General features: G+C 44.7%; 1 protein-coding gene across 5 annotated transcripts in view; it reads left to right on the top strand.

The window, feature by feature from the left end:
• Window positions 1-8,600: 8,600 nt before the first annotated feature.
• Window positions 8,601-27,700, top strand: part of BCAS3 (BCAS3 microtubule associated cell migration factor) — a 1,469,256-nt gene continuing 1,450,156 nt past the window's right edge. For 2 of the 5 annotated variants that reach the window (XM_040336915.1, XM_040336917.1), the window contains exons 1-2: window positions 8,602-8,955; window positions 24,463-24,571. In XM_040336915.1, the coding sequence (XP_040192849.1) occupies window positions 8,901-8,955; window positions 24,463-24,571 (164 nt within the window). In that variant the 5' untranslated portion in view covers window positions 8,602-8,900. Of the gene's footprint in view, window positions 8,990-24,462; window positions 24,572-27,700 lie in introns of all 5 variants that reach the window. The other 3 variants (XM_040336914.1, XM_040336916.1, XM_040336918.1) reach the window with 3 other exon arrangements.

The raw sequence follows: 27,700 nt of genomic DNA on the forward strand, positions 1-27,700 counted from the left end.
TCCATAAAGCCACAAATTAGTTGGTAATTGAGTACAGTAAGAGGATACAATCAATCCCCATGTCGTAGTAGGAGAGGGATGAAACCACTCTTTTAATTTGGACATTATGGAGGCATAGAAATAATCCTGAAAGTCAACATAACCCACTCCTCCCCACATTCTATGTTTGATTAATTTGTAATGGGCACATCTAGATTTTTTCCCTTTCCAAATATATTTGGAAAGGATTGATTGTAAAGATTTAAAAAAATGAACAGGGACTGGAATGGGCAGACATCTAAACAAGTATAGGACTTGAGGCAGATGGATCATTTTGAATGCAGATAATCTGCCCCACCAAGAGAATTCGTGCTTCCCCAGTTCAACCAAATCTTTTTGTAATTTGTTTTTAAGGGAAATATAATTATGCATAAATAAAGATTTAGTGGATCTGGTCAGATGAATACCAAGATATGGGGTGCTAGTATCCGCCCATGTATAGGGGAACTGATGTTGAAGAAGATTGTTCGTTACTGCATCAATACCAATATCCAGGGCATACGATTTGCATTCGTTGATTTTGTAAAACAAAATCTTACCAAACCAAGACAATATATTTTGAGTCTCAGATAGGGAAGAAGAAGGAGATGTTAACATTAAAATTATATCGTCAGCGAACAAGCTAATTTTGTGGACATTGGTTCCTATAGTGATACCCGATATTTTAGAATTAGATCTAACAATGTTCCGCCAAAGGTTCAATCATTAAGTTAAAAATTAAGGGGGACAATGGGCAACCTTGTCGGGTGCCATTAGTTATATGAAATGGTTTAGATAATAGGTTAGAATTATAGACCCGCGCTGTGGGGTTTGAATAAAGGGCTAGTATGGCTTTGAGGATAAAACCATCAAAGCCGAATTTCTGAAGAGTAAGCGATAAATAAGTCCAATTAACTCTATCAAATGCCTTCTCTGCATCCAATGAAAGGTCCAGTTGTGTTTATATTGTGGATGACATTGATCAATCTTCTGGTCGCATCAGACGTTTGGCGGCCTCTAGTGAAACCAGTTTGATCTATGTTAATGAGTTTTGGGAGTATGTCAACAATTCTGTTAGCGAGCACTTTTGCATATATTTTCATATCTACGTTTAGCAGAGAAATAGGTCAAAAATTCGAGGGAGAGGTAGGGTCTTTACCCGGTTTAGGGAGAGTAATTATAAGTGCAGATAGCATTTCTTCTGGGAGAGAAGATAAGTAGGCAGTATTGTTGTATAATCCCATCATGTGGGGTACAAGTAGTTTCCTGAAAGCGGAGTTCCGGCCACAATTTCACTTTTTAAATATAAATACCCCTGTAATACACAAGCTTAATGTATTCTAGTAAAGTTAGTCTGTAAACTAAGGTCTGTTTTGTTAGGTTGTTACAGCATTTAGACACTTTATAAAATAGAAATTGACTGGGGCCATCTTAAGTGTGGGCATCATGAAGCCAGACTGTATGACTTCCTGGATTTCAGCCTTGCAGATCTCGCACATGCTCCGTGCTGCACAAGCAGTGTAATAGGTTTCAGATCAGGTTTCAGCACCTGTACTGTCCAAGACATGATTCTTTGAGACTGGGGAGTGCACAGACGCCTGGAAAGTTACACCCACTACATTCCCAGGAGTCTGTGCGGTGTAGGTTAGGAAGCTTAAGCACCTAGGTGCAGGAAGAGGGAAGATTAACTATTCTGCCTAGCAACAACACTTTGAAGGCATCTAAAAAAAAAAAAAAAATTCTTAAAGGACTAATGACATTTTTTTAAAACTACTGATGTAATATGTTATATTTATGGGTGGAACTCCACTTGAATATTTTAAAATATTCATTTGAATACCCATCTGGACCAGGAGCCTTGGCTGTGGCCAAAGAATTAATAGTGTATAGAATTTCAACGTTAGAGAAGGGAGAATTTAATTGTTTAAGCTGGTCATCCGATAGTTTGGGCAGTTTAATATGAGAAAGGAAATCTAGGATCTTAGCAGTGGAGGGTTGGTGAGTATTATCATCTTTATTAAGATTGTATAATTCACTGTAATACGAACTGAATGAATCAGCTATGGATTGAGGGTTGATTATTTTATCTCGGGCAACAGGGTCATAAAGATGAGATAGCTTAGTTTTAAACCTGTGACCTTTAATATGGTTTGCCATAAGTTTCCCTGCCTTGTTGTTTGTGACATAGGATATTGCTTTTAATTTTTTTAAGCCTCAAATCGTAAGAGTCTAGGAGTATAGAGCGCTATTCATGTCTTAGTTTAAAATTTCGGGAATTAAGAGAGTGCGATGGGTTAGTCTTGTTTTCTAGATCAGTGTCACTTATCTTTTTGGTTAGTTCATCTATTCTAGTCTTTCTTAATTTTTTTGCTTGAGAACCAAGTTGTATGAAAAGACCTCGTACATAAGCTTTATGAGCATTCCATACTACCACTGGGTCGGACACTGATCCCATATTGTCGGAAAAAAAATCATCTATTTTATGAGAGATATTTTATATTTTCGGGTTGTTGCAAGATATAATTATTGATACGCCATAAGTATTATTTGTGATTTGAGTTTGCATTTCTTAACGATATACGAACCAGGGCGTGATCCGACCATGTAGCAGTATGTATGCTAGCATCCAGTGCAGCAGCCATCTGTCTGAGACAAATAAATCTATCCGGGAGTACGTGTTGTGACGCGGTGAGTGGAATGTATAATCCCTTTCAGACGCGTGACAACACCTCCAAATATCATACAAATCATTTTCTGAAAGAAAAGCTGTTAGAGGAGAAGTTAGTCTTTTAGCAATGGAAGAAGAAGAATCCATTACAATTTCAGGAACTAAATTAAAATCCCCACAAATCAAAAGATGACCCCTTTGCATTTCTTGAATTTTGTTCAGAATAGACTTATGGAATTTCATTTGTCTATTATTCGGAGCATAAATATTCACAAGTGTATACAAGACATTGTCCAATGTACAAACCAAAATGAGAAATCTGCCTTCTGGATCTGAATAGCAGTTTAATAGACTGAAGGCTAGGGTGTCACATATGGCAATCAATACACCTCTTTGTTTACAAGAAAAATCTGCCCTAAAAACATGAGGGTAGGATCTATGCTGGCAGTGTGGAGCATTATCTTGAGCAAAATGTGTTTCCTGTATGCAAAGTACATCACATCTAGAGGATAACGCTGTCTTCCACATGGAGGGTCTTTTCGCTGGGTGGTTTAAGCCGCTTGTATTAATTTAGAGGAAATTAATAGACATTTTTAAGTGTTGGGGATAGTTTCCTTACAAGATACTTACAAGTCCTTTTGATCTTTGATGGTCGAATACCAATTGGGAGGTGTAGGATGACCCGGGAGCAGATATGATCAAGAAAGAAGAGATCAGTCAGGTACTTTGTAACAACTACAAAAAATAAGAACTAAAACCGAAACAAAAATTAAAACAATAAACAAAAAAAACAAATCAAAACAAAAAATGAAATGGAATAAAATTAGACCAATTGGCCACAATTCAAAAGCATGTGAATGTTAGTAATATATCAGGAAAAAAAAAAATATTCCACAGCCGTGGAACAATAAAAGTTAGTTTAAGCAATGCAATAGAAAGTGGAAGTTGGGCTAAATGTGTAACCGACTAATAGAGGGAGGTATTGTTCAATATAGGAGTAACAAATGCTACAAATCAGAAACCAGGGGAATATGTAGATACGAATAAAGAAAGGCAAGATAAAGTCAAAAGAGAAGAAAAAAAAATGGTTGGTCTATTGCATGTCAATTTCCTTTAGGTGGACGAAAACCCTTGCGTGCTTGATTTCCGAAGTATGGTCTGCCTGCATCTTTTCTGTCTTCAGGTGAAAATTCAGGAATTATACCCCAAGATTGAAGAAGCTGTAAGCCTTCTTGAGGTTTGGACACTATAGTGGTTGTCCCATTTTTGGTGATCAAAAGCGTTGCAGGATGTTTCCATTTATATTGAATCCTGTGATTGTTCAAGGCTTTGGTGGTTGTTTTCAGGTTGTCTTCTCAAATTCAGAGTGTGTTGTGAGAGATCGGCATATAGATGAATATCTCCATATGGATCAGGTAGCACTGACAGGATTCTAGCTTTCGTCAATAACTTTTCCTTAGTAGGGAAAAAATTAATTCTCAACAGGACATCTCTGGGAACAGCAGCGTCCAGGTGCTTGGGCTTGGGTATGCGGTGGATCCGATCTATCAAGCGTTCAATTTGGGAGGTTTCTGGCAACAGATTAGCAATAAGATCGCTCACATATTTTGACAGGTCGTTTGGGGACACGGATTCAGGGACCGCTCTCAGCTTTATATTATTCCTCCTTGAGCGGTCCTCAAGGTCTGCGAGCTTGGCCCTGATCCTCACGTTATCATCCGACAAGTCTTTATATGCATCAATGAGATCGTTAACTGTTTCAATGATCGTCCATTTTGTTTTCAACGTTAAGAACTCTGTCCCCCAGACGTTTCATTTCAATTGAAAAGTTGTCCATCATCATGGAAAAGTTAGACATAAGAGACGTTTGCAAAGAAACCAGCATATCTTTCATTGTTGTATCTAACACTGGCAGTCCTGAAGTAGGGTAATTGATAATAGATGACGTAGCATTGGGGCCTGCAGGAGATTGTTGTATAAGTGCCATACCTGAGTATAGGGGCTGCGCTGCATCATCAATCCTCCTTTTAGCTTTTGCTGGGCTCTGTGATGAAGGGCTGTGAGAGGAGAAACCCAAAGCCTGGACATCCGTCTGTTCAGATTCCCATGGTCCAGGATCATCATCTGGGATATCCGTGTAGGATGATGGCTGTTGCACAGCAGCGTCACCGACGCCATCTTGTTTCAGAGCCCCCGCTGAAGCAGGCATTTCAAAGAAGTCCACGGACTTCTTAGCTTGTTTTTGGTCTTTCCTCTTACGAGGCAACATCGGGAGGGATCCGATGAGTGTGAGGGAGGATTTTTCGTCCGTTCGCGGCAATCTATATGATCGCTTCGCCGATTAATCCCCGGTTTCTGACAGAGCTATGCGCTCAATCGGCCATCTCGATCGCGTGCAAGCCACGCCCCCTCCCCTTTCACATTTATGACAAGTGGGTGACAGTCACCTACGTATCAGAAAGAGTCTTTTTGGGGTATAGTACGTTCAGTGGAAATATTTTATTGTGGTATGCTTTTGTATCAGCTCCCTTACTTTGTAGAACCACATTTTGTTGCAATTACAGCTGCCACCAGTCAGTATCCCTGATCACCGCCACACCCGTTATAGGATGCCGCTGTACTGCACTGATGTGAGAGATGATACCGCTCTAAAAACTGCTGATCCCTTGGCTTTTCTTCCGTCCCACTAAACCAAAAGGGTGCTGGCTATGCGCAGGTGCATTGGATAGAAGAAGATCCTGGACTGCCGCACTCCTTAAAACAATGGGGCAGATCCACAAAAGAATTACGCCGGCGTATCTATTGATACGCCGCGTAATTTTAAATTTCCCACGTCGTATCTTTGTTTTGTATCTACAAAACAAGATACGACTGCATCTCGGATCGATCCGACAGGCGTACGTCTTAGTACGCCGTCGGATCGTAGATGCATTTTTCCGCTGGCCGCTAGGTGGCGTTTCCGTCGAATTCCGCGCTGAGTATGCAAATTAGCTAGTTACGGCGATCCACGAACGCACGTCTAGCCGGCGCATTTTTTTACGTCGTTTGCGTTCGGCTTTTCCCGGCGTATAGTTACCCCTGCTATTATGAGGCGTACTCAATGTTAGGTATGGCCGTCGTTCACACGTCGAATTTTGAATTTTTTACGTCGTTTGCATAAGTCGTTCGCGAATAGGGATTTGCGTAGAATGACGTCACCGTCGGAAGCATTGGCTTGTTCCGGTTTATTTTCGAGCATGCGCACTGGGATACCCCCACGGATGGCGCATGCGCAGTTAAAAAAACGTTGTTTACGTTGTCACAACGTATTTACATAAAACACGCCCCCCATCACATCCATTTGAATTCCGCGCCCTTACGCCGCCAAAGATACACTACGCCGCCGTAACTTACGGCGCAAATTCTTTGAGGATTCGAAAAAGAAAAAAAAGTTACGGCGGCGTAGTGTATCTTAGATACGCTACGCTCGGCGGATATATGCGCCGATCTACGTGGATCTGCCCCAATGTCTTTATTGTACAAATAAAATCCAAAAAACAACCAAAGCGATACAGTCAAAATGAAGTGAACAACAGGAGAATGGTGGCTGACATGTTTCACATCATGTGATGCTTACTCATAGCTCTGAGTAAGCATCACATGATGTGAAACATGTCAGCCACCTTTTTCCTGTTGTTCACTTCATTTTGACTGTATCGCTTTGGTTGTTTTTTGGATTTTATTTGTACAATAAAGACATCGTTTTAAGGAGTGCGGCAGTCTAGGATCTTCTTCTATCCAATGTACAGCACTGATGACAGTATGTGAAAAAAAAAAATGAATAATACAATTCTTAATTATACAACAACAAAAAAAAAAAAAAAACTTATCATGCCTCTTACTAAATACCTTGGACCGTCTACTTGGGTTTAGGGCCTCAAGAAATTAGATAGGCCATCAGTACATCAGTATGATCAATTTTCAGCTATATACCATAGTTTGTGGACTCTATAACTTTCCTATAGACTAAATAATATACACTGATTTAAGTTATTTTCACCAAAGAATATTAGAATACATTCTGGCCTAAAATTATGACGAACAATTATTTGCTAAATTTTATAACAGAAGCAAATAAGTGTTTTTTTTCCCCAGGACCAGTTCACACCATATGCAGTCCAGTGAATTTTTCAAAAACGCACATAAAGTATGTTATATGGTCTCAAATGGCATTGTTCACACCAGTGCAGTCAGTTCCAGGAAAAAAAAAGTAGGAGCATGCTGCATTTTTCTTGTGCTGAAAAGCAGTAAAATGCATCAAAAACACACCGAAATGCACTGGAATGCATCAAAAGCATCTGGAATGCATCCGAAAAACACATCACAAATGCACCATAATGCGACAAAAACATGCATGCAAAACTGCATTTTTGTGGTGTGAATCAGCCCTCAATATGTGTTTATTTGTTTAGCATAATTAACCGCTAGCCGACCGTATACTGTATATATACGGCAGCAAGGTGGCTATTCGGCGCAGGATCACGTACCTGTATGTGATTCTGCACTTCCGGGTCGCACACACGTGCGTCGTCTGCTCCCACTGTGAATGGGACTGGCTGATCTTTTGGGAGAACAGCGATCTGCCTATGTAAACAAGGCAGATCGCTGTTCTGTGAGAAGTGAAGTCTGGCAGGAAGGAGGCAAAAGTGCCTGGTATTGAAATAGTTAAACTTGTAAATAAAACATGCCAGAAAAAGCCTGGTCTAACCACCTCCCACTCGTCGTATAGTAAAATGATAGGAGAACGGGGCAGCTCTTGTCCTGGGGGGGGCGATGTCAGATGACGTCGCCCAGTCTCACCACAGTTGGGTGCCCGTGCAGTGTGGTGATCACGCTGTGTCCCCTGGGATCCTGATCTGGTAAAAAAGCCGCAGCTCTTTACCTATGTGATCAGCTGTGACTAATCATGTAAACAAGGGAGTGTCGTTTATTGTCTCTCCTTGCCTCACACTGACAGAGTGTTAGGAGAGAAGAATCGATCAGTGGCATCTCCTCACAGTGGAGACATGTTTTGATAATCAGAACACTAATTATCAGTGCCCTAATTACAGTGCAGCCACAACAGTAAGGATGAGCTCAGGCATGCCCGCGGCCTGCCAGGAAGCTGACACTCCGCAGCACTAATTACAGGTAGCGAGACATTTCCCGATCTGTGCAGCCGCGGATCAGGAAAGATCTCACTGCCTGCGATTAGCGATGCGGAGTGTAAGCTTCCAGGCATGTTCAGGGATGTGGAGTTGCGAAAATGCCTGAGCTCATCCTTAACCAACAGCACTCATCAGTGATGCCAACCTGAACCCATCAGTGCCACCAGTCAGTGCCCATCAGTGAGGCCAATCTGTGCTGCCTTTCAGTGCCACCTATCCTTGCCCATAAGTGCTGACTATCAGTGCCGCCTATCATTGCTGCATATTAGTGCCCTTGAGTGCAGCCTAATCAATGCCCATCAGTGCTATAAGATCAGTGCACATCAGTGAAGGAGAAAAATTACTTAATTAAAAAAATTTCTTTCTTTTTTGCAAAAAATAAAAAATCCAGTGGTGATTGAATACTACCAAAATAAAGCTCTAAATATCATAGGAGTACAGTGTTCCATGACCGCACATGTGTGACAGTGCTGAAAGCTGAAGACTGGCCTGGGCAGGAAGGGGGTGAGAGTGCCCTGTATCAAAGGGGGTTTCAGTGGGTAAGCAAACAAGGGTCTCTTGCAGTGAAGAGGTAAACACTACAAAGGCTATCTCTAGTCTAGAGGATTCCATGTGGGTAGTAGGAGTTGTGGTGGAAATGTGGAGTACAAACACCTGGCTGTGCAGTGTGTATGAGCATGAAAACACGTGCACACTCCTCGGGATAACATCTCGCGAGAGAATGAGATGTAAACAAAGGCAGATGTGAGCCGTGTACAGGTCGGCCCGGAAAAGCTTCACACAATAAAAGCACGCAATCCGTAACCGAGCAGCGATCCTCGGAGCTTCTTCAGTTCTCTTCCCTCTCATTTTCGCACCACGTAACACCAGCGTGGGGACCACTGACAAGCGACCCGACGTCATCACACCAGCCGGCACGCCCCCGTCCAGAGGTCATTGGCTCGGCGCTTGTGATTGACATCGGCGCTGGGCCACTGACTCGCGCTGTGATTGGTCGCTTGCTGCTGTTCCGCTTTCCTTGTTGCTGTATGTGTGTATTTGCTGCTGCAGCCTGCAAGTGGACTGACTGTGTCACAAGAACAAGTAGGTGCAGCTTCTGGTGCCAGCTGACAACAGGGTGAGTGTGCTGGCATAGGGGGGTGTGGGCAGAGGAAATAGAAGAAAACTAGGCAGCTACTGGTGTCATTGTGTAAGTTCAGTGACAAGTCAGAGCCAGCCAGGCACTCTGGAGTTCTGTGACCATTGGCATTGCTGCTGCTGTGATGGTGGTCATGTATGTACAATGCCATATGTGAGTGAGCCAGCCTGGGGCTGAGACATTGTATGACTGCTAGGGTCAGGAGAAGTTCTTCCCAAGAGTTACTGCATGCTGACATCATGCTTTTCAAGAGAGGGTCTAAATGAATATTGGTAAAAGGCCCCATAAATATGTCATAGTGTACGTTGTATCGGGCGGAGGTGACTGAACCTGCATTAATGTCACCAAACCTCATCTTATATGAGTTTATTCACACAGGACCTTTAGTACAGCAATTCTCAACCAGGGTTACTTCAGAAGTTGCTAGTAGTGATTATCTCTGTTGTCATCCGAGCTCACATCTAATTTGTACTTTTTTGTACCCCACTGAGCTGTTGGGCAGGTCATTCATTCCCTAGAGTAAGGATGAGCTCCGGCGTGTTTGCATAGAACACGTGCAGAGCCCGCCAGGAAGTGTGCACAGCGCTGCGCTAATAACAGTCAGGGAGACATTTCAAGAAACCTGCAGCCGAGCATCGGGACAATGTCTCCCTGGCTGTGATTAGCGCAGCGCCGTGCTCACTTCCTGGCGGGCTCTGCACGTGTTCTATGCGAACACGCCGGAGCTCATCCTTACCCTGGAGTACAAAAGGCAGGACTTCAGAGTTCCAGTTAGAGATGAGGTCAGAGGACACTAGATATCAGTTCTAGATGCTAGTGGTTCTATTGAGTTGTGGCTGGTTTGCCTCCTATCTGGAAAGTTTTGAGGCCAATGCCGTCTGAAAGAGCCAACAGCAAGACAGCATTAAAAGAGAAGAACACGGTTTGGAGTTTGTGCTCTAACACTGAGAACCAAGGGATCTAACACAGCAGATCACTCAGTTCTCACAGATCTCCGAGCAGAGAGCCGGTGACTGTCAGTCACAGCTCTCTGCCCTTCCCCCTCCTTGCTCCCTGGGGTGCTCGGCTGTGGTGGGGGCAGGAGCGGGCCGCTCAAGCTCTTAGCGGCTTACTGAGATGCTGAGCCATGTGCCAGTCCAGGCATGTGGGTGGATCCCAAATCCAGTGCCTGGACAGGCTCTATCACGTCATCAGACAGGGGACTTTAGCCCGCTGTCTGCGCAAAACAAGCTGCACTTCTGTGATCAACAGGAGATGTACAGCCAAACAAGCTTTGGCTGTATTTCTTTAAAGATTTTAACTGTCTTGTAGAATGCTGATCACCAATGTAAGGGACCAACTGACCGCCAATTAATTGGTTTAATGGGTAAGTTCCCCTTTATAGAAAAATCCGTACAGTGAACTTACACAGGACCCCTCCTCACCCCCCCTCGGTCCCGCTGACCTGGACCGTGGCATGGACCGTGGCAATCTCCCATTCTGAGCCCTGGTATATCCGTGTCAGGAGTAAGGATGAGCTCCGGCGTGTTCGCATAGAACACGTGCAGAGCCCGCCAGGAAGTGAGCACGGCGCTACGCTAATCACAGCCAGGGAGACATTGTCCCGATGTGTCCGCCATAATGTCGCAGTCCCAAAAAAATCGCAGATCGCCGCCATTACTAGTAAAAAAATAATAATTATGTCCCCTATTTTGTAGGCGCTATAACTTTTGCGCAAACCAGTCACTATACGCTTATTGCGATATTTTTTTTTTCTTACCAAAAATATGTAGAAGAGTATCGGCCTAAACTAAAAAATATTGTGTTTTTTTCATAATTGCTGTTCTTTTTTTGTTTATAGCAATAAAAATTATAACCGCACAGGCGATCACATACCACCAAAAGAAAGCTCTATTTGTGGGAAAAAAAGGATGTCAATTTTGTTGAAATTAAATTGCCTATAAAACTGACATGGTGGGGTTGTGCTGGAGGATTTGGGGGGGCGCGGGCGGGCGCCTCCCGGTCCGCACTCACCCTATGGGCTGAGCCCTCCAGCAGTCACGGCACACCTAGTGCCCAGCACTGTGGCTTCTATGTTGGCCCAGTCTTTGGCCTCCTCTCCTGGGCAGGAAGCCAAAGCTGATTCGCTGGTATTGCAGAGTGGAAGTGCTCTGCGCCTCGAGCACAAAATAAAAAAGGCCAGTTGGGGCTTCGGGCTGTGGTTATGTTCTTGTGAGGGGGTGACCGACCTGGTAGAGTCCTGTTGGTCCAGCGCCCCGCACAGTGCACACTGCCTGCCGATCAATGTCCTGGAACTCCAGGCGATCTGACTGTGCCTCTCTGCGCGGTCTCAGAGGCTACAGGGGCATCCAGTCAGGATCTAGTCAGATGACACCACAGCGGTGGTGTATGTCAACCATCAAGAAGGAACAAGAAGCGCGGCGGCTGCTTCACAGGTCGCTCACTTCCTAAAGGTGGGCTGTACGGAGCGTGCCGGCTCTCTCGGTCGTATGCTTTCCGGGCTTGGAAAACTGGCGAATGGACTACCTGAGATGCCAGATGCTGGACCAAGGAGAATGGTCTCTTCACCCGGTTGTGTTTTTTTCCGTCTCACTCACCGGAGATGGGACACGCCAGACGTAGACATCATGGCTTCTCGTCTCAATTGGAATGTATTGAGGTTTGTGGCCAGGTCAAGAACCCCTAGGCAGACGTGTCAGACGCATTGGTGACACCGTGGGGTCGGGATGGGCTGATCTATGCCTTTCCTCTTCTGAAGCTTTGTCCACATCTGCTTGCAGACGTTCTCTGGAGTCTGCCACTATGAGAGGGCCTTCTGTCGCAAGGTCCCATGCTTCTTCCTGCCTTGCAGTCGCTGGGTTTTAACGACATGGCTGTTGCGAGCCTGGTGCTCTGGGACCGAGGCCTGTCGGTTTTGGTGATTGCTACCATGTTGAAGGCATGAATGTCGTCCTCTCGGATGATTACGTTCGCACCTGGAAAGCTCACATCTCTATGTGTGAGGAGATGAAGTGGCATTCTCGTACTTATTCGGTTGACAGAGTCCTGCTGTTCTTACAGCGTGGGGTGGACCAGAAGCTTGCCTTAAGTACGCTTAAGTGGTGGTTTTTCTGCTTTGGCTGTCTTCTTTCAAAGACCCTTGGCGGCTCACTCTCTGGTGAGTACGTTTGTACAGGGGGGTGCGACGTGTGGCCCCTCCGGTACGTCTGCCACTGCCTCCGTGGGATTTGACCCTGGGCCTCTCGGTGCTTCAGGATCCACTGTTTGGGTACATTAGGGAGTTTCCCTCTCTGCCGCTTTCTCAGGAAGTGGTCATCCTGGTGGCTATTACGTCAGTTGGACGTGTTTTTAAGCTGGCAGCCTTGTCTTGCAAGGCTCCATATCTGGTCTTCCACAGAGTTCTGGTGGTGCTGCGTCCGCAGCCTTCTTTTCTTCTTCTCTTCTTAAAGTCGTTTTGATTTTTCCGGAAGTCAGACTCACTGTTTGTTTTCGGTGGCTGGTCCTAGTGAGGGCCTGGCGGTCTCGTCGGCCACCATCTCTTGGTGGTTCCGACGTATCGTGCTTCAGGCTTACACCATGAAGGGTCGGGCGCCCCCCTTTTCTTGTCACGGCGCATTCGACCAGGGCAATGGATGCCTCTTGGGCATTCCGACGTCGAGCGTCTGTTTTCCCAGGTGTATAGGGCGGCGACCTGGTCATCTGTTCACACTTTCGCTGAATTTTTGCACGGTTGATGTGAGTGCATTTTCGGATGCTTCCTTCGGGCCGCAGCTTTTGCGGGCGGCTGTTTAAAAGTTGCAACTCCTCCATTGAGGAGCTCTGTTTTGTTTTGGGGTGAAGTTTTGCTTTTAATGCTGTTCCCACCCCTCGTTTTTTGACACTGCTTTGGGACGTCCCACTTTGTCAAGTGAGTGCTGTGTCGGTCCATGAACGAAAGAGAAAATAGGATTTTTGTACTAACCGTAAAATCCTTTTCTCTGAGTTCATGGACGGACACAGCACCCACCCCTCCTTTACTACTTTGTACTGCTTTTTGATGAACTGAGCTGCATGAGGCAGGGTGAGGGGTTGTACCTAGAGGGACTGCCCCAGGTATATGTTTAAACATGAACCTGTTTCTGCGTAGTCCTCTCCTAGTTGAAGGCTGAATACCACTTTGTCAAGAGTGCTGTGTTCGTCCATGAACTCAGAGATAAGGATTTTACGGTGAGTACAAAAATCCTATTTTTCCTGCAAAAAGCAGCGTTTTGCATGTAATATAATTCAATGGACCCGCATCCAAAACGCATAACCTGTTTATAGCCGGTTGTTGAAGGAAATGTAAAAAAATATAAATTGCCAGCTAAAAAAAAAAAAAAAAAAAAAAAAAAAAAAATGCAAATCGCGGTAAAAATGCAGCAAGCATCGCAAAAGCATAGCAAAAACGCTCAAAAGCAACATACATAGGTGTGAATCGAGCCTTAGTGCAACTCACGTTAACGTGCAAAAAAAAAAAAAAATTGCTCATTAACTTAACTGCAAAGGAAAAAACTCTGCAAATGAAGGGAATTCAATGGGGACCCCCAGATCACCAGAACTAGTTTCCCCATTGGAGTGTTTGCCATCGATTGATTTTCTGGGGACAACCCAAAATGTGTGATTTTGTTATTTTACTTTCATTGACAATGGTAAACGGGACAAATGGAGAGAGTGAATCTTCCTAATGTGGGTACAGGCAGAGGTAAAATCTGAGAGGTGTTCTAATCTCTCTCCACTCTATCCAAAACAAAAAAAAAGTTTTGCTTTTTAGTTGTACTTTAAGGCTGGTACTTTGCTATCTTGTTAAGTTTTTTTGCTTTGGAACCTGTGAAGGTATCTGATAGTATCCTGTTTTTTTGGCTGCTGTTATGTGTAAACCAACCAATGACTTTATAAATAACAAGTAGTGTTTGGCCTACCCTACAGTCACATGCTCAGTCAGTGTTGGACTGACTTCAGATTTGAATTGCATCTCTTTACTATTTTGAAACTTGTTATCTTCATCTTCTGATAAAAATGAACATGGCATAATCGCTTTAACCACTTAAGCCCCGGACCAATATGCAGCCTAAAGACCCAAGGTGTTTTTACAGTTCGGGACTGCGTCGCTTTAACAGACAATTGCGCGGTCGTGCGACGTGGCTCCCAAACAAAATTGGCGTCCTTTTTTCCCCACAAATAGAGCTTTCTTTTGGTGGTATTTGATCACATCTGCGGTTTTTAGTTTTTGCGCTATAAACAAAAATAGAGCGACAATTTTGAAAAAAAAGCAATATTTTTTACTTTTTGCTGTAATAAATATCCCCCAAAAACATATATAAAAACATTTTTTTTCCTCAGTTTAGGCCGATACGTATTCTTCTACCTATTTTTAGTAAAAAAAATCGCAATAAGCGTTTATCGATTGGTTTGCGCAAAATGTATAGTGTTTACAAAATAGGGGATAGTTTTATTGCATTTTTATTTTTTATTTATTTTTTACTACTAATGGCGGCGATCAGCAATTTTTTTCGTGACTGTGACATTATGGCGGACACTTCGGACAATTTTGACACATTTTTGGGACCATTGTCATTTTCACAGCAAAAAATGCATTTAAATTGCATTCTTTATTGTGAAAATGACAGTTGCAGTTTGGGAGTTAACCACAGGTGGCGCTGTAGGAGTTAGGGTGCACCTAGTATGTGTTTACAACTGTTTGGGGGTGTGGCTGTAGGAATGACGTCATCGATCGTGTCTTCCCTATAAAGGGAATGACGCGATCGATGCGCCGCCATAGTGAAGGACGGGGAAGCCGTGTTTACACACGGCTCTCCTCGTTCTTCAGCTCCGGGGAGCGATCGCGACGGAGCGGCTATAAACAAATAGCCGCGCCGTGGTCCCGGATCGCTCCCCGAGCGGACCCGACCACCGCATGTAGCGGGGGGGGTCCCGATCGGACCCCCCACCCGCTAATAGGCGAGGACGTACCTATACGCCCATGTGCCTGTACGTGCCATATTGTGGACGTATATGTACATGCGGTGGTCCTTAAGTGGTTAAAATTCTGACTTATCCAATACATCTTTTAATAGTCTTTTGTTAAAAAAAAAAAAAATCTGAATCCCTTAAAGCGGTAGTTCACCCTCTCGTACTTGATGTTACCATCGAGACAGGCATTGTAGCGCGAGCTACAGTATGCCTGTCCCGATTTTTTTAACCCCGTACTCACCTCGTAGTCGTCCATCGTAGATTCCGGCTCCCGCGGGGAATGGGCGTGCCTATGGAGAGGGAGGATGATTGACGGCCGGCCCTGGCACGTCACTCTCCCCGAAGACAGCCGGAGTAGGTCTCGGCTCTTCACGGCGCGTGCGCACAGGCTATGCGCACGCGTCGTGAAGACCAAGCCTATTTCGGCTATTTCCGGAGAAGCGTGACGCGCCAGAGCCGGCCGTCAATCATCCTCCGTCTCCAGAGGCACGCCCATTCCCCGGTATCTTCGATGGACGACTACAAGGTGAGTATGGGGGGAAAAAATTCGGGACAGGCATACTGTAGCTCGCGCTACAATGCCTGATTTAAAGGTAAAAGAAAAAAAATTATTTTTTTCCCGTCGATAGGGTGAACCCCCGCTTTAATGTTGCATTTATGTTGTGAGATGTACATTTGCTAGAGAACTTTTTTATTTTTTAATTTTTACTATAGAATATTATTGACGCTAAGAATATTGATCTTGTTGTGATATATGGCTTAATTTAAAGCAGAGCTACACTGCATCTGAGCGCCACAAACCAAAAACGCTATTTAACCACTTGCCTACTGGGAACTTTCTGCCCAGGCCAGTTTTCAGCTCTCAGTGCTGTCACACTTTGAATGACAATCGTGCGACCATGCAGCACTGTACCCATATGTAATTTTTCTCAAGTCGTCTTCCAGGACGGCACCTTGAGAGTAGACTGGCTCCACCTGACAGGAAACACAATCAGAAAGAGGTTTAAAAGCCCCGCCCCTCCCTGTGCACCTCAGTTATTGATTGTGTTTCCCACCAGCGAAACAGTTTATTATTTTTGTTAGACCTAAGGCCTGGGGCTGGTGGTCCCCCTCCGGGTACTGAGCAGTGGGTCCTGGGCGTCCCTGCCTCAGCTAAAGGTATCATGCCTGTCCCGGGGGGTTTTCCCCGTGTGATAGGGGGTGGGGGAGGAAGATTGCAACAATACCCCCCTTCTTTCCTTTCTGTAGGAATCCCTGGGATAGTGGCTATCCCAGTACTCCTATTTTGGCCATGTTCCCTCTCCTCCAGGACCCCTTACCTGCTGGGCGGGTGTGAGGGCTTCCTCAGCGTGGCTCCGGTGTGCTGTCCTCCCGGGGACATTTTCGAATGGAGCCAGCAGTCGACGCCGCGTCACAGGCGGCGCGCGGTGATGACGCACTTCCGGACTTCACCAAAATGGCGGCCGCCAGCGGCGTCGGCTCCTCGCTGTTCTCATTGCAGCAAGGAGGAGAGTGGCGCCTGCACGACTTGGCTATGGAGCGCGAGGATCGTTCGCTAACAGCCGCTGCCGAGGACACCACCAAGGGTGAGTCTGCCTCAGAATGTCAGGGGGGCATATTGGACTGGGTCCTCTTCCCCCCCCCCTCCTCTCACACTTGATGTATGGACTGTAATATTTTTTCTCTCCCCCTTACAGGGGAGGAGGTTTCTGCCCAGGGGGAAGCTGCTAATCTCTCCCTAAAACACACTTCCAAAACCAAGAGGTGTGGTAACTGTAGCATTAAGCTGGTTGCAGATTACTCCAAACTTCTTTGTGCCAAATGCATACAAAAACTGGCAGCAAAGGAAACTTCCCTGATTATGAAAGAATTCCTAACTGTCCAATCCCAAATGCTCTCCACGTTAAAGGAATTTAAGGACACCTTAAAAAATAGGGATCCTGAGCCCATAGCAGCCGGCCCCTCTTCCCAAGAGAGCTCATCCACCCCAGTGCCACAAGTTTCCAGGGCCAGGGAGTCTCTCCTATCTGACACCGAAGATTCAGAGGCTGCAGAAGATGGGGTAATTGATAGCCATTCTGAGGATGAGGATGAGGATGCCAGATCAGGCAAATATATTTTTTCTGCAGATGACATGGGGGGTCTGCTGTCTGCTGTCTATGCCTCTGAGGGGATCCAACAGCCAGCAGAGCTGGTGTCGCCTCAGGACAGAATGTACCAGGGTCTAGCTAAACCCCAGCCAAAGGTTATCCCAGTCCATCAGTCACTTAAAGATATAGTTCTGAGGGAATGGGCTGAGCCTGAAAAGAAACTGCTAAGGTACAAGACCTGGAAGAGGCGCTGTCCCTTTAAGGAGGAGTTAGAAAATACTTTGTTTAAAACTCCTAAACTAGATGCATCTCTAGCACAACTCTCCAGGCAGTCTGACCTCTCGTTTGAGGATGCAGGGAACTTAAAGGATTCCTTAGACAGGCGGGCAGACACCTCCCTTCGCAGGGCCTGGGAGGCTAATGCGGCCACCCTTGGACCCGCTTTGGCCTCTTCTTGCATCGCTAGGAATGCAGATACCTGGTTAACCAGACTTCTGGAGCATGTACCTCAGACCTCCAAGTTTAAAGAAATTAGAGATTCTCTTACAGTCATAGGCAGTGCAGTAGCCTATCTTGCAGATGCATCGATTGAAACAGTCCGATCCTCTGCTAAGACGGGTGCTCTCATCAACGCCGCCAGAAGGGCGGTATGGCTCAAGACGTGGGAAGGTGATCTTGCCTCCAAGACCCGTCTATGTGCCCTGCCCTTTGAAGGCACTCTTCTCTTTGGGGCAGGACTTGATCAAGCTCTAACTAGGGCCTCAGAAAAGGGGAAACGGTTTCCCCCAAAACCCAGACCTAACAGGAGAAGATTTTTTCGAGGCCCCCAGAATAAAAACCGACCTTCGGACCGAAGATCGGCCTTTAATAAGCGATGGATCGCGGGAAAGGATAAGCCAAAAGGGGGTATCCTTTTCCCCGATCCCAAACCCGCAGGTAAGGACTCCAAGTGACTTAAGAGTCGGGGGAAGACTCTCCCAATTTTTTCCAGCCTGGGAGAGTATAACGCGGAGTCCTCACATTTTGCAAATAGTGAGGGAAAGTTACAGATTGGAATTCCGCCAACTTCCCCCCCCAATATTCCTCCTCACCCATCTACCCCAAGATCCCCTCAAGGCAGCTGCCCTTCTGGGAAATGTGGCGGATCTAGCTCAGCAGGGAGTCATAATCCCAGTTCCGCCAGGACAACAGGGTCAGGGGGTGTATTCACATATTTTCATGGTGCCCAAGCCTTCGGGGAAATTCCGATTGATCATAAATTTAAGACCTTTAAACACCTTCCTTCTCTACAAGAAGTTCCGCATGGAAAACATTTACAGTCTCAAGGGACTGTTGTTAGAAGGAGTCTTTATGGTAACCATAGACTTGAGGGACGCCTACCTCCATGTCCCAATCTTCGGGGACCATCAAAGGTTCCTCCGATTTGCCATTGCCTCCCCTCAGGGGATTCAGCACTGGCAGTTCACCGCACTCCCCTTTGGTCTGGCCTCCAGCCCAAGGGTTTTCACGAAAGTCCTGGCAGAGGTGGTCACCTTTCTACACCTGAAAGGGATCTCCCTTGTCCCCTATCTGGACGACCTACTGCTTTTCAACCCCAGCCGAGAACTTCTTCTCTCGGATCTGACCACCGTCCTGACTACTCTGGAATCTTTGGGATGGATTGTAAACAGAGAAAAATCTTCTCTCCTCCCAGAACAGAGAAAAATGTATCTGGGGTTCCTGATAGATTCCGTTGAGAAAAAGCTGGTTCTTCCAGAGGAGAAGATCCAGAGACTCGGGTCAGTGGTCAGGTCCGTCATGGGTTCAATAGAAATTTCCCTCAGACAGATCATGAGGTTACTGGGACTGATGACCTCATGCATCCCAGCGGTCCCATGGGCCCAGCTTCATTACAGAACCCTGCAGGCCTTCCTGCTCTCCTCCTGGGACGGGAAGGACTCATCCCTAGACTCCAGGGTCAGCATCCCGGAGTCGGTAAAATGCACACTGGGGTGGTGGCTCATTTCCCGGAATTTGGAGGAAGGCCTCCCATGGAACCAGACAAATCCTCTCAGGATAACCACGGATGCCAGCTCCTGGGGGTGGGGAGCCCACATGTCGGGTCTCCAGGCCCAGGGGTCCTGGGATCGACAACAGAGCAGGTCCTCTTCCAACTTCCGCGAATTATTAGCGGTCGGGAAGGCCTTGGAGGCGTTCGAGGAGAGAGTCATAAACCAAGAAATACAGATTCTCTCTGACAACGCAACCACGGTGGCGTTCATAAATCACCAGGGAGGCACCAGGTCCCGTTCCCTCCTAAGGCTGTCCTTAGAAATTCTGGGTTGGGCAGAACAGAGAGTCCTCTCCCTTTCAGCTATCCACATACGGGGAGTCCTAAACCTAGAAGCAGACTTTCTAAGCCGCCAACCCATCCTCCAGGGGGAGTGGGAATTAAATCGAGAAGTCTTCGACTGGGTTCGACATCGTTTCGGCAACCCAGAGATAGACCTCTTCGCGAACAGGAAGAACAGGAAGGTAGAAAGGTTCTTCTCCCTCTCCCGGGATCAGGGATCGGAGGGTGTGGACGCGTTGGCACAGGCCTGGACATTTCAGCTGGCCTATGCCTTCCCTCCCCTGAGTCTGATCCCAAGGGTCCTACAGAAACTGAGTCGCTCACGAGGGAAGCTGATCCTGATCGCTCCCCAGTGGCCCAAAAGAGCTTGGTTCCCAATGTTAGAACGATGGTCTGTTCTTCCCCCCCTTCCTCTCCCGGTCCGAGTGGACCTTCTGCGGCAGGGACCGATCTTTCACCCAGAGCCCGACTTTTTCAGTCTGACGGCCTGGTACTTGAGAGGTGGAACCTGCAGCGGAGAGGATGTTCGGAGAAGGTAATAAATACCCTTTTGGCTAGTCATAAGGAGGTCACTAGAAAGATTTATGCTAAGACCTGGGGGATCTTTTCACGCTGGTGTGCAGCCAGGCAAGCCCCACTACCTGAAATATCTGTCATCCTGGAATTTCTCCAGGAGGGAGTTGATCTAGGACTAGCCACAAGAACCTTAAGAGTACAAATAGCCGCCTTGTCCCACTTTTTAGACAAGAGGCTGGCCCTGGATCCGCTGATCAAGAGGTTCCTGTCGGCTAGGGATAGGTTATCCCCTATTCAAATCTCTAGGGTTCCCCCCTGGGACCTCACCTTGGTACTAGACCATTTATCCAAACCTCCGTTTGAACCGATAGACAGCATTCCGGTTAGGCTGTTGACATTTAAATTCTCCTTTCTTCTGGCTATTACTTCGGCCAAAAGAATAGGAGACATGCAGGCGCTCTCAATCAAAGAGCCTTATTTTCGTCTTTTTGAAGACAGGGTAGTCCTAAGTCAGGATCCCCTGTACCTACCTAAGGTGGCAACGAAATTTCATAGGTCACAAGAAATTATTCTTCCTTCATTTTGCGCAAATCCACAGAACGAAAGGGAAAAGACCTTCCACTGTTTGGATGTAAGACGCTGTTTGTTAAGTTATTTGGAAAGGGTGAGCGAGTTCAGACGCTCATCACACTTGCTAATTAATTTTTCAGGACAGAAAAAGGGTTGCCAAGCATCTAGAGCCTCTATATCTAGGTGGATAAGACAGGCAATTTCATTAGCATACATTAAGGCTGGCAAAACAGTACCTAAAGTCAAGGCACATTCCACGAGATCTATAGCAACCTCCTGGGCAGAGAGAGCAGGAGTTTCAGTGGAACAAATCTGTAGATCAGCAACGTGGTCAAGCCAGAACACCTTTCTCAAACACTACCGAGTGGAACTTCTGTCACCCCAAGATTTGACGTTTGGCAGAAGAATCCTGCAGGCAGTGGTCCCGCCCTAAGGTAGGCCTGAGGGTTACTTGCTTATCTCTCAAGGTGCCGTCCTGGAAGACGACTTGAGAAAATACCAGTTACACTTACGGTAGCTGTTTTTCTGTAAGTCTTACAGGACGGCAGGCCTATTTCCCACCCTGAGGAATTTATATGGTTTGTATTTTTATATACTGGTTCCCGTGCTCTAATGGTGGTTACTTTATCACTAACTGAGGTGCACGGGGAGGGGCGGGGCTTTTAAACCTCTTTCTGATTGTGTTTCCTGTCAGGTGGAGCCAGTCTACTCTCAAGGTGCCGTCCTGTAAGACTTGCAGAAAAACAGCTACCGTAAGTGTAACTGGTATTTTTTTCCGTTTTTGAGACAGAGCTTTTTTTTATGGTATTTAAACACTTTTCTTTTTATTTTATTTTTTCCTAAACAAATGGAAAAAGACCAAACATTTTGAAAAAAAAAACACTCCTTTCTTCGTTTTGTTAATTTTTTATTTTTATTTTGCAAATAAGTAATTTTTTTTTCCTCGCTGATGGGTACTTATGAAGATGCATTGATGGGCTCCACTGATTGGCACTGATGAGCACTAATGAGGCTGAACTGATGGGGCTGCACTGATCATCAGGTACTGATGATCAGTGACCTGATTATCAGTGTAAATGTGCCTTGTCACAGGATAGCAGGTTATTTGCTTTCCTTTCCTCACACAGTGACAGTGCTGAGGAAAGGAAATGCTGATAACTGATATTTGTTTACAAGGGTGTGATTGGACACAGCTGATCACATGGTAAAGGTTCCTTCACCTCAATCTGTGATCAGCTGTGTCTGAAGGACACAGTGATCACTAGACACACCGGATGTATGTCATGATGGCTCATCTGGGGCATGGTTCTGGCAGGACGTCAGTTGACACCCTCCCAGAACTGAACAATTGCTCTGTAGCTGTATTTTGGCTATAGCTTGGTTGGCATGTGGTTAATTAAATTATGTTATTTGGAGCAAACTCTTTCATCCATCATTTGCCAAGGCCTGAAACCAGTAGTTAACTTTTGTGAACTTTTATTTTAAATTTCTTCAATTAAGTGCCGTTAACAATTAATGACACTTAAAGGGAAACTAGTAATTTTAGGTGTATAAAGATGGCCATACACTATACAATCTCCTTTAGATTTATATAATAGGAGGAAACGCCTATCTAGCAAATTACTCTGTAGCCAATCAGACAGGCCCTTGCACTACATAGTTGATGGTAGATCTAAAGGAGATTGTACAATCAGATTGTATAGTGCATGGTGAACTTCACAGAACTCAGGGCACACTTCTGTTTTCAATACTTACAGCTCTATCCACATAAGCTGTTCTCATCTCCTGCACACTTCAAAATGCTAAATGAACGGTCTATGCAAGATTAAACTAAAAGGCTAAGTTCCCCTTTTTTATAATTTTTTTTTCCAGCTCCACTGTGTACCAATATACTATTAATGTACTTCTTTTGCAAAAATATCAAAGCTTTCCATTAATTCTACAAACACTTGCTCCACTGTCCTCGTGGATGTTTGTATAGTCAGATTGTAAAGTGTATGGCCAACTTTATACATCTAAAATGATTAGTTGCCCTTTCAGTGACATTAAAGGTTTGTTTAAAAAAAAAAATTTCATACTTACCTCCTCTGTGCAGTTGGTTTTGCACAGAGTGGAACCGATCCTCCTCTTCTGAGGCCCCTCAGTGGCACTCCTAGCTCCTCCTTTTCTCGAGTGCCCCATTGGACACAGACAGACAGCAGGACCCGACCCGGCCCCTGCGCTGCTATCAATCTATCCAATCAGGACCCGAGACACTGGCTGGAGCTGGTGTGCTTGTCCCTATCGCTGGAAAGACCGGCTTCACACCAAACACATTTTGACATGTGAAAAAACTAATTGCAAATGCTGCAAAACGCACAGTAAAAAAAAACACGCAACCCTCAAAACGCCAATATGTCACATGAGCAACATGTAGTGCAGCCCATTGAAATCAACAGTCTGCCCTATGCATGTCACAGAAAAAACGCACCACAAAATGTGCACTCCCACAGTGCTAGATGTGAATAGGGCCTAAAAAGTGAAATTGGTGCGATAACACAAGAACAATGAGGCTCCATTCACATTTGTGCGTTTCCTTGCATTTCGGAAATGTGCTGCACCAAAAATTGCAATAAAAACGCACCAAGCTCTATTCCAAAGACAAAGTCCTGAAGCTTCTTTGGGGCAATTGTTGCGTGTAGGGCTCACACCACACCGTGTGGCCAAATGTGTGTCCGCTTCCCCAATCACATGTACACTCGCCGGCACAAGTTGACTCACACTCTTGTGTTTTGGCATAAACAGCAGTAAATCCCTCAGGGTTTAAGGACATCCCATCAGTTAGCGTTCCAAAATGACCGCAATATGTGGAGGAAATGAGACTCCAAATAGTGTGATAACGTACAACATTTGGAATTTATTAAACATCTAGCTTAATGGTGATGCACTCACATAAAGTAACACGCATTGATAATTTAAAAGATGCCAGAGATGGCAAGTCACGGCAGACATCAGTTGTACACCAAAACACTGCATTGAAATGAATGGGCAGCGCTGCCAACATGCCTGCAAAGCATTTCGGCAGCGCTGCAACACGGGCACGTTTGACCCTTTCTTTGGCCGCTAGTGGGGGTTAAAAGCGCCCCACTAGCAGCTGAAAAGCGCCACTATAACAGCGGTAAAGCACCACTAAAACTAGCGTTGCTTTACCGCTAAAACTGACACCACTCCAGTGTGAAAGTACTTTTAGGTCCCGTACACACAATCGGTTTGGTCCGATGAGAATGAACCGAAGTTCATTTTCATCGGACCAAACTGACCGTGTGTATAGGCTATCGGTCTGGTTTCCTTCGGGTCCAAAATTTCTAAACATGCTTCAAAACCGAACCGATGGACCGCTGCCCCATCGGACCAAACCGATGGTTAGTACAGAAAAGCATCGGTTCAAAACCCACGCATGCTCAGAATCAAGTCGACGCATGCTTGGAAGCATTGAACTTCGTTTTATTCAGCACGTCCTGTGTTTTTTACGTCACCGCGTTCTGACCCGCTCGGATTTTGGACTGATGGTGTGTACACATATCAGGCCGTACGGCCACTTCAGAGGTGAACCGATGAAAACGGTCCGACGGACCAGTCTCATCGGTTTGGTCCGACCGTGTGTACGGGGCCTTACTGTTCTGGTGCCAATTTTGGTCTCGCACTCCCTTTCAGTTTCGGCGATGATGGTTACCAGCATAATTTGAGTGTGTATCTCCCTAATGGGTAAACAGAGAGAAATAAAAACCTGACAGGGCGATAACCCCTCCCCCCCTGTCTGTCCAAAACTAAAATCAAAGCTTTGGCTTTAGATACATTTTATTGATTTCATTAATGAATACCTAACTTTGATTTAATGTATTGTTTATGTGGAGTTTAGCTTCAAGTTACAATATTTTAACTTTAACATTTTATTAAAAGCCATATCTGTTTTTCAGAGCCTGGTGTTTACTGTAAAGTCATCTGTAGTTCAAACATGACGACAGAATCTCCCCGGCGCCCAAGTCGCTGCACAGGTGGCGTTATGGTTCGACCACAGGCAGTCACGTGAGTTTTATATTCATTTTTTTTTTTCATCTTGTTCATTGAAGGACACTGGATTCAGAGACATGTGGGTTATACTGTCACCTAAAAGAGAAATCGGACATTGGCAAACAAAAAAACAGCAACCAATCTTGTATAACCTCCCCTATTCCCAGAATGCCTCAGTTTATTTATTGTTGCTAGTGTCCCAGTGGGATGTATCATTGTATCATTATAGTGCAACAAATAACAATTAATCTAATTTAATGTTACTTACTGTCAGTGATCTCCAGATAGTTTGTAGGCTCACAATGTCTTCTTCCACAAAGCCAATCTCTAAATCTCAATGGGTAAATATAGTGTGTAAACAGATCTTGCATATAATTATCATGCAGCTACAATTATTAACTAATAACCGAATTAATGTGTGTGGTACATCCTTTCCTTCTACCCTACTGCCAACTTCCACCCCATGTAGCTGTGTAAAAAGCTGTGTAAAAAGCTGCTGCAAAAAAAAATAAAACAGACCATATGACACTGTTATTATGTTTTGTATGTACTCTGTTTCAATCTTCTGCAGATCAAAGGAATGAGCTTTGTGTAGTTATAGCTGTATATGAAAATGAAACCAAAAAACTGTGATAAACAAGTAAAATAACAATATATCAATAACAATGTCCAAAATAATCTGTAAAGAAGCCTAATGCCCCGTACACACCATCACTTTATGTGATGAAAAAAAACGACACTTTCTGTGAAGTAAAAAATGATGTTTTTGAAACTTCAATTTTCAAAGACGAAGTTGCCTACACACCATCGTTTTTCTCACAATGTTCTTGCAAAGTGAGGTTACGTTCCACCACGTTTTACCATTGAAGTAGCTTCTGGGCATGCGTGGATGAAAAAACGTCTTACAAAACGACGTTTTTTGCTACACACGGTCAATTTCTGTGAAGTAAAAAGTGCACTTTTGAAAAACGACACATAAAATTGAAGCATGCTTCAATTTTTTTTGGTCGTTTTTTACAAGACATAAAACGACGTTTTCCCCCACACACAGTCAATTTAAGTGACGTTTTTAAAAACGTCATTTTTTTTCATCACATAAAGTGATGGTGTGTACGCGGCATAAGTGAAAGAGCTGAATAGCGCAGTCCTAACTATGTAGCCATATACCATTCAAAATGGTCCGTGATAAAGTCCAACTAAAAGACTAACAATTATGTGATGAAGTCCACAAAATGTGCTGAAAATATGCTCTATTAACCACTTAAGAACCAGACCAATATGCAGGCTAAGGACCCAAGCTGTTTTTACAATTTGGCACTGCGCTGCTTTAATTGGTAATTGCGCGGTCATGCAATGTTGTACTGAAACGAAATTTGCGTCCTTTTCTTCCCACAAATAGAGCTTTCTTTTGATGGTATTTGATTGCCTCTGCGATTTTTATTTTTGGCGATATAAACGGAAAAAGACCGAAAATTTTGAAAAAAAATTATATATTTAAATTTTTGTTATAAGAGAAATCTAATAAACTCAATTTTAGTCATACATTTAGGCCAAAATGTATTCAGCCACATGTCTTTAGTAAAAAAAATCGCAATAAGCGTATATTTATTGGTTTTCGAAAAAGTTATAGCGTCTACAAACTAGGGTACATTTTCTGGAATTTACACAGCTTTTAATTTATGACTGCCTATCTCATTTTTTCAGGTGCTAAAATGGTAGGGCAGTACATAACCCCCCCCCCCCCAAATGACCCCATTTTGGAAAGTAGACACCCCAAGCTATTTGCTGAGAGGCATGGTGAGTATTTTACAGCTCTCATTTGTTTTTGAAAATGAAGAAAGAAAAATATTTTTTCCTTTTTTTTTTTTTTTTTTTTTTTTAAATTTTCAAAACTTTGTGACAAAAACAAGATCTGCAAAATACTCACCATACCTCTCAGCAAATAGCTTGGAGTGTCTACTTTCCAAAATTGGGTCATTTGGGAGGGGTTTTGTGCCATCTGGGCATTCCATGGCCTCCGAAACTGTGATAGGCAGTGAGAAGTGAAATCAAAAATTTACACCCTTAGAAAGCCTGAAGGCGGTGATTGGTTTTTGGGGTCCGGTACGCGGCTAGGCTCCCAAAAAGTCTCACACATGTGGTATCCCCGTACTCAGGAGAAGCAACAGAATGTGTTTTGGGGTGTAATTCCACATATGCCCATGGCATGTTTGAGCAATATATCATTTAGTGACAACTTTGCGCAATAAATAAATAAACAATTGTCTTATATGCCGAAGCATGGGGGCATCCTCCCGCAAAAACGTTATGCCGCATACGCACGGTCAGACTTTTCCACGGGCAAGCCTCCGTCGGAATGTTGACCGTATATACCCGGCATTAGGAGCAAAATCGCTCCTCCGCCCTTAATGCCCCCATGCTTCGGCATATATGCTCTTTTTTTTAACTGTGGTGGTGAAATCACCTCCTACAGCACTGGAGTCGTGGCTTTATGTATCGTGGGAGAAAACACTGTTGCTGTCAAGATAAATAAATCCGCGCAGCTGAATGGCGTACCTGAAAACAGTAAAGTAATTTGCATACCTGAAAAGCAAGCATGATAAAACATAATAACAATAAAACATTGCAGAATAGAATACAGTAAAAAAGAGCAGAACAATAGAGAGAGAGAATAGAGAGGGAGAGAACAATAAAACTACAACTATTTTTGTTTTTCTTATTTTATATATTTTTTGTGTTTTTTAACACTTTTTTTTGTAACTGTAACTGTTCAACTTTTCGGTTCCAGGTTTGGGTCTCTCAAAATGCGATGACATCTTGGGAGACCCTGTGCAAGTGTATCCTAGCCTGTGAAATGCTTTACCCTACGCTAAAACTTCACTTGTGTGTGGAAGCGTAAAAAACACATGCCAATGCAAAGACCAGGATTGTCAGGACAATAATAACAGGTGTCACGCCTATATCCCTGCTTGTTACAGACACAACATCTTTTTTTGGGGGGCTCGTTGGGTAGGGGTACTCTCGAGGACAAAAAGAAAATGCCTCTCATGCAGTCGGCTTACTGCATTTGGTTGGGAATGGTGAGGTGTAGAACCACCTGGATACAGGAGTTCTAAGATGATCTCATCCTGGAATTTAAGGAAG

The sequence above is a fragment of the Rana temporaria genome, chromosome 2 (assembly GCF_905171775.1).
Source record: "Rana temporaria chromosome 2, aRanTem1.1, whole genome shotgun sequence".
NCBI classification, from domain to species: domain Eukaryota; kingdom Metazoa; phylum Chordata; class Amphibia; order Anura; family Ranidae; genus Rana; species Rana temporaria.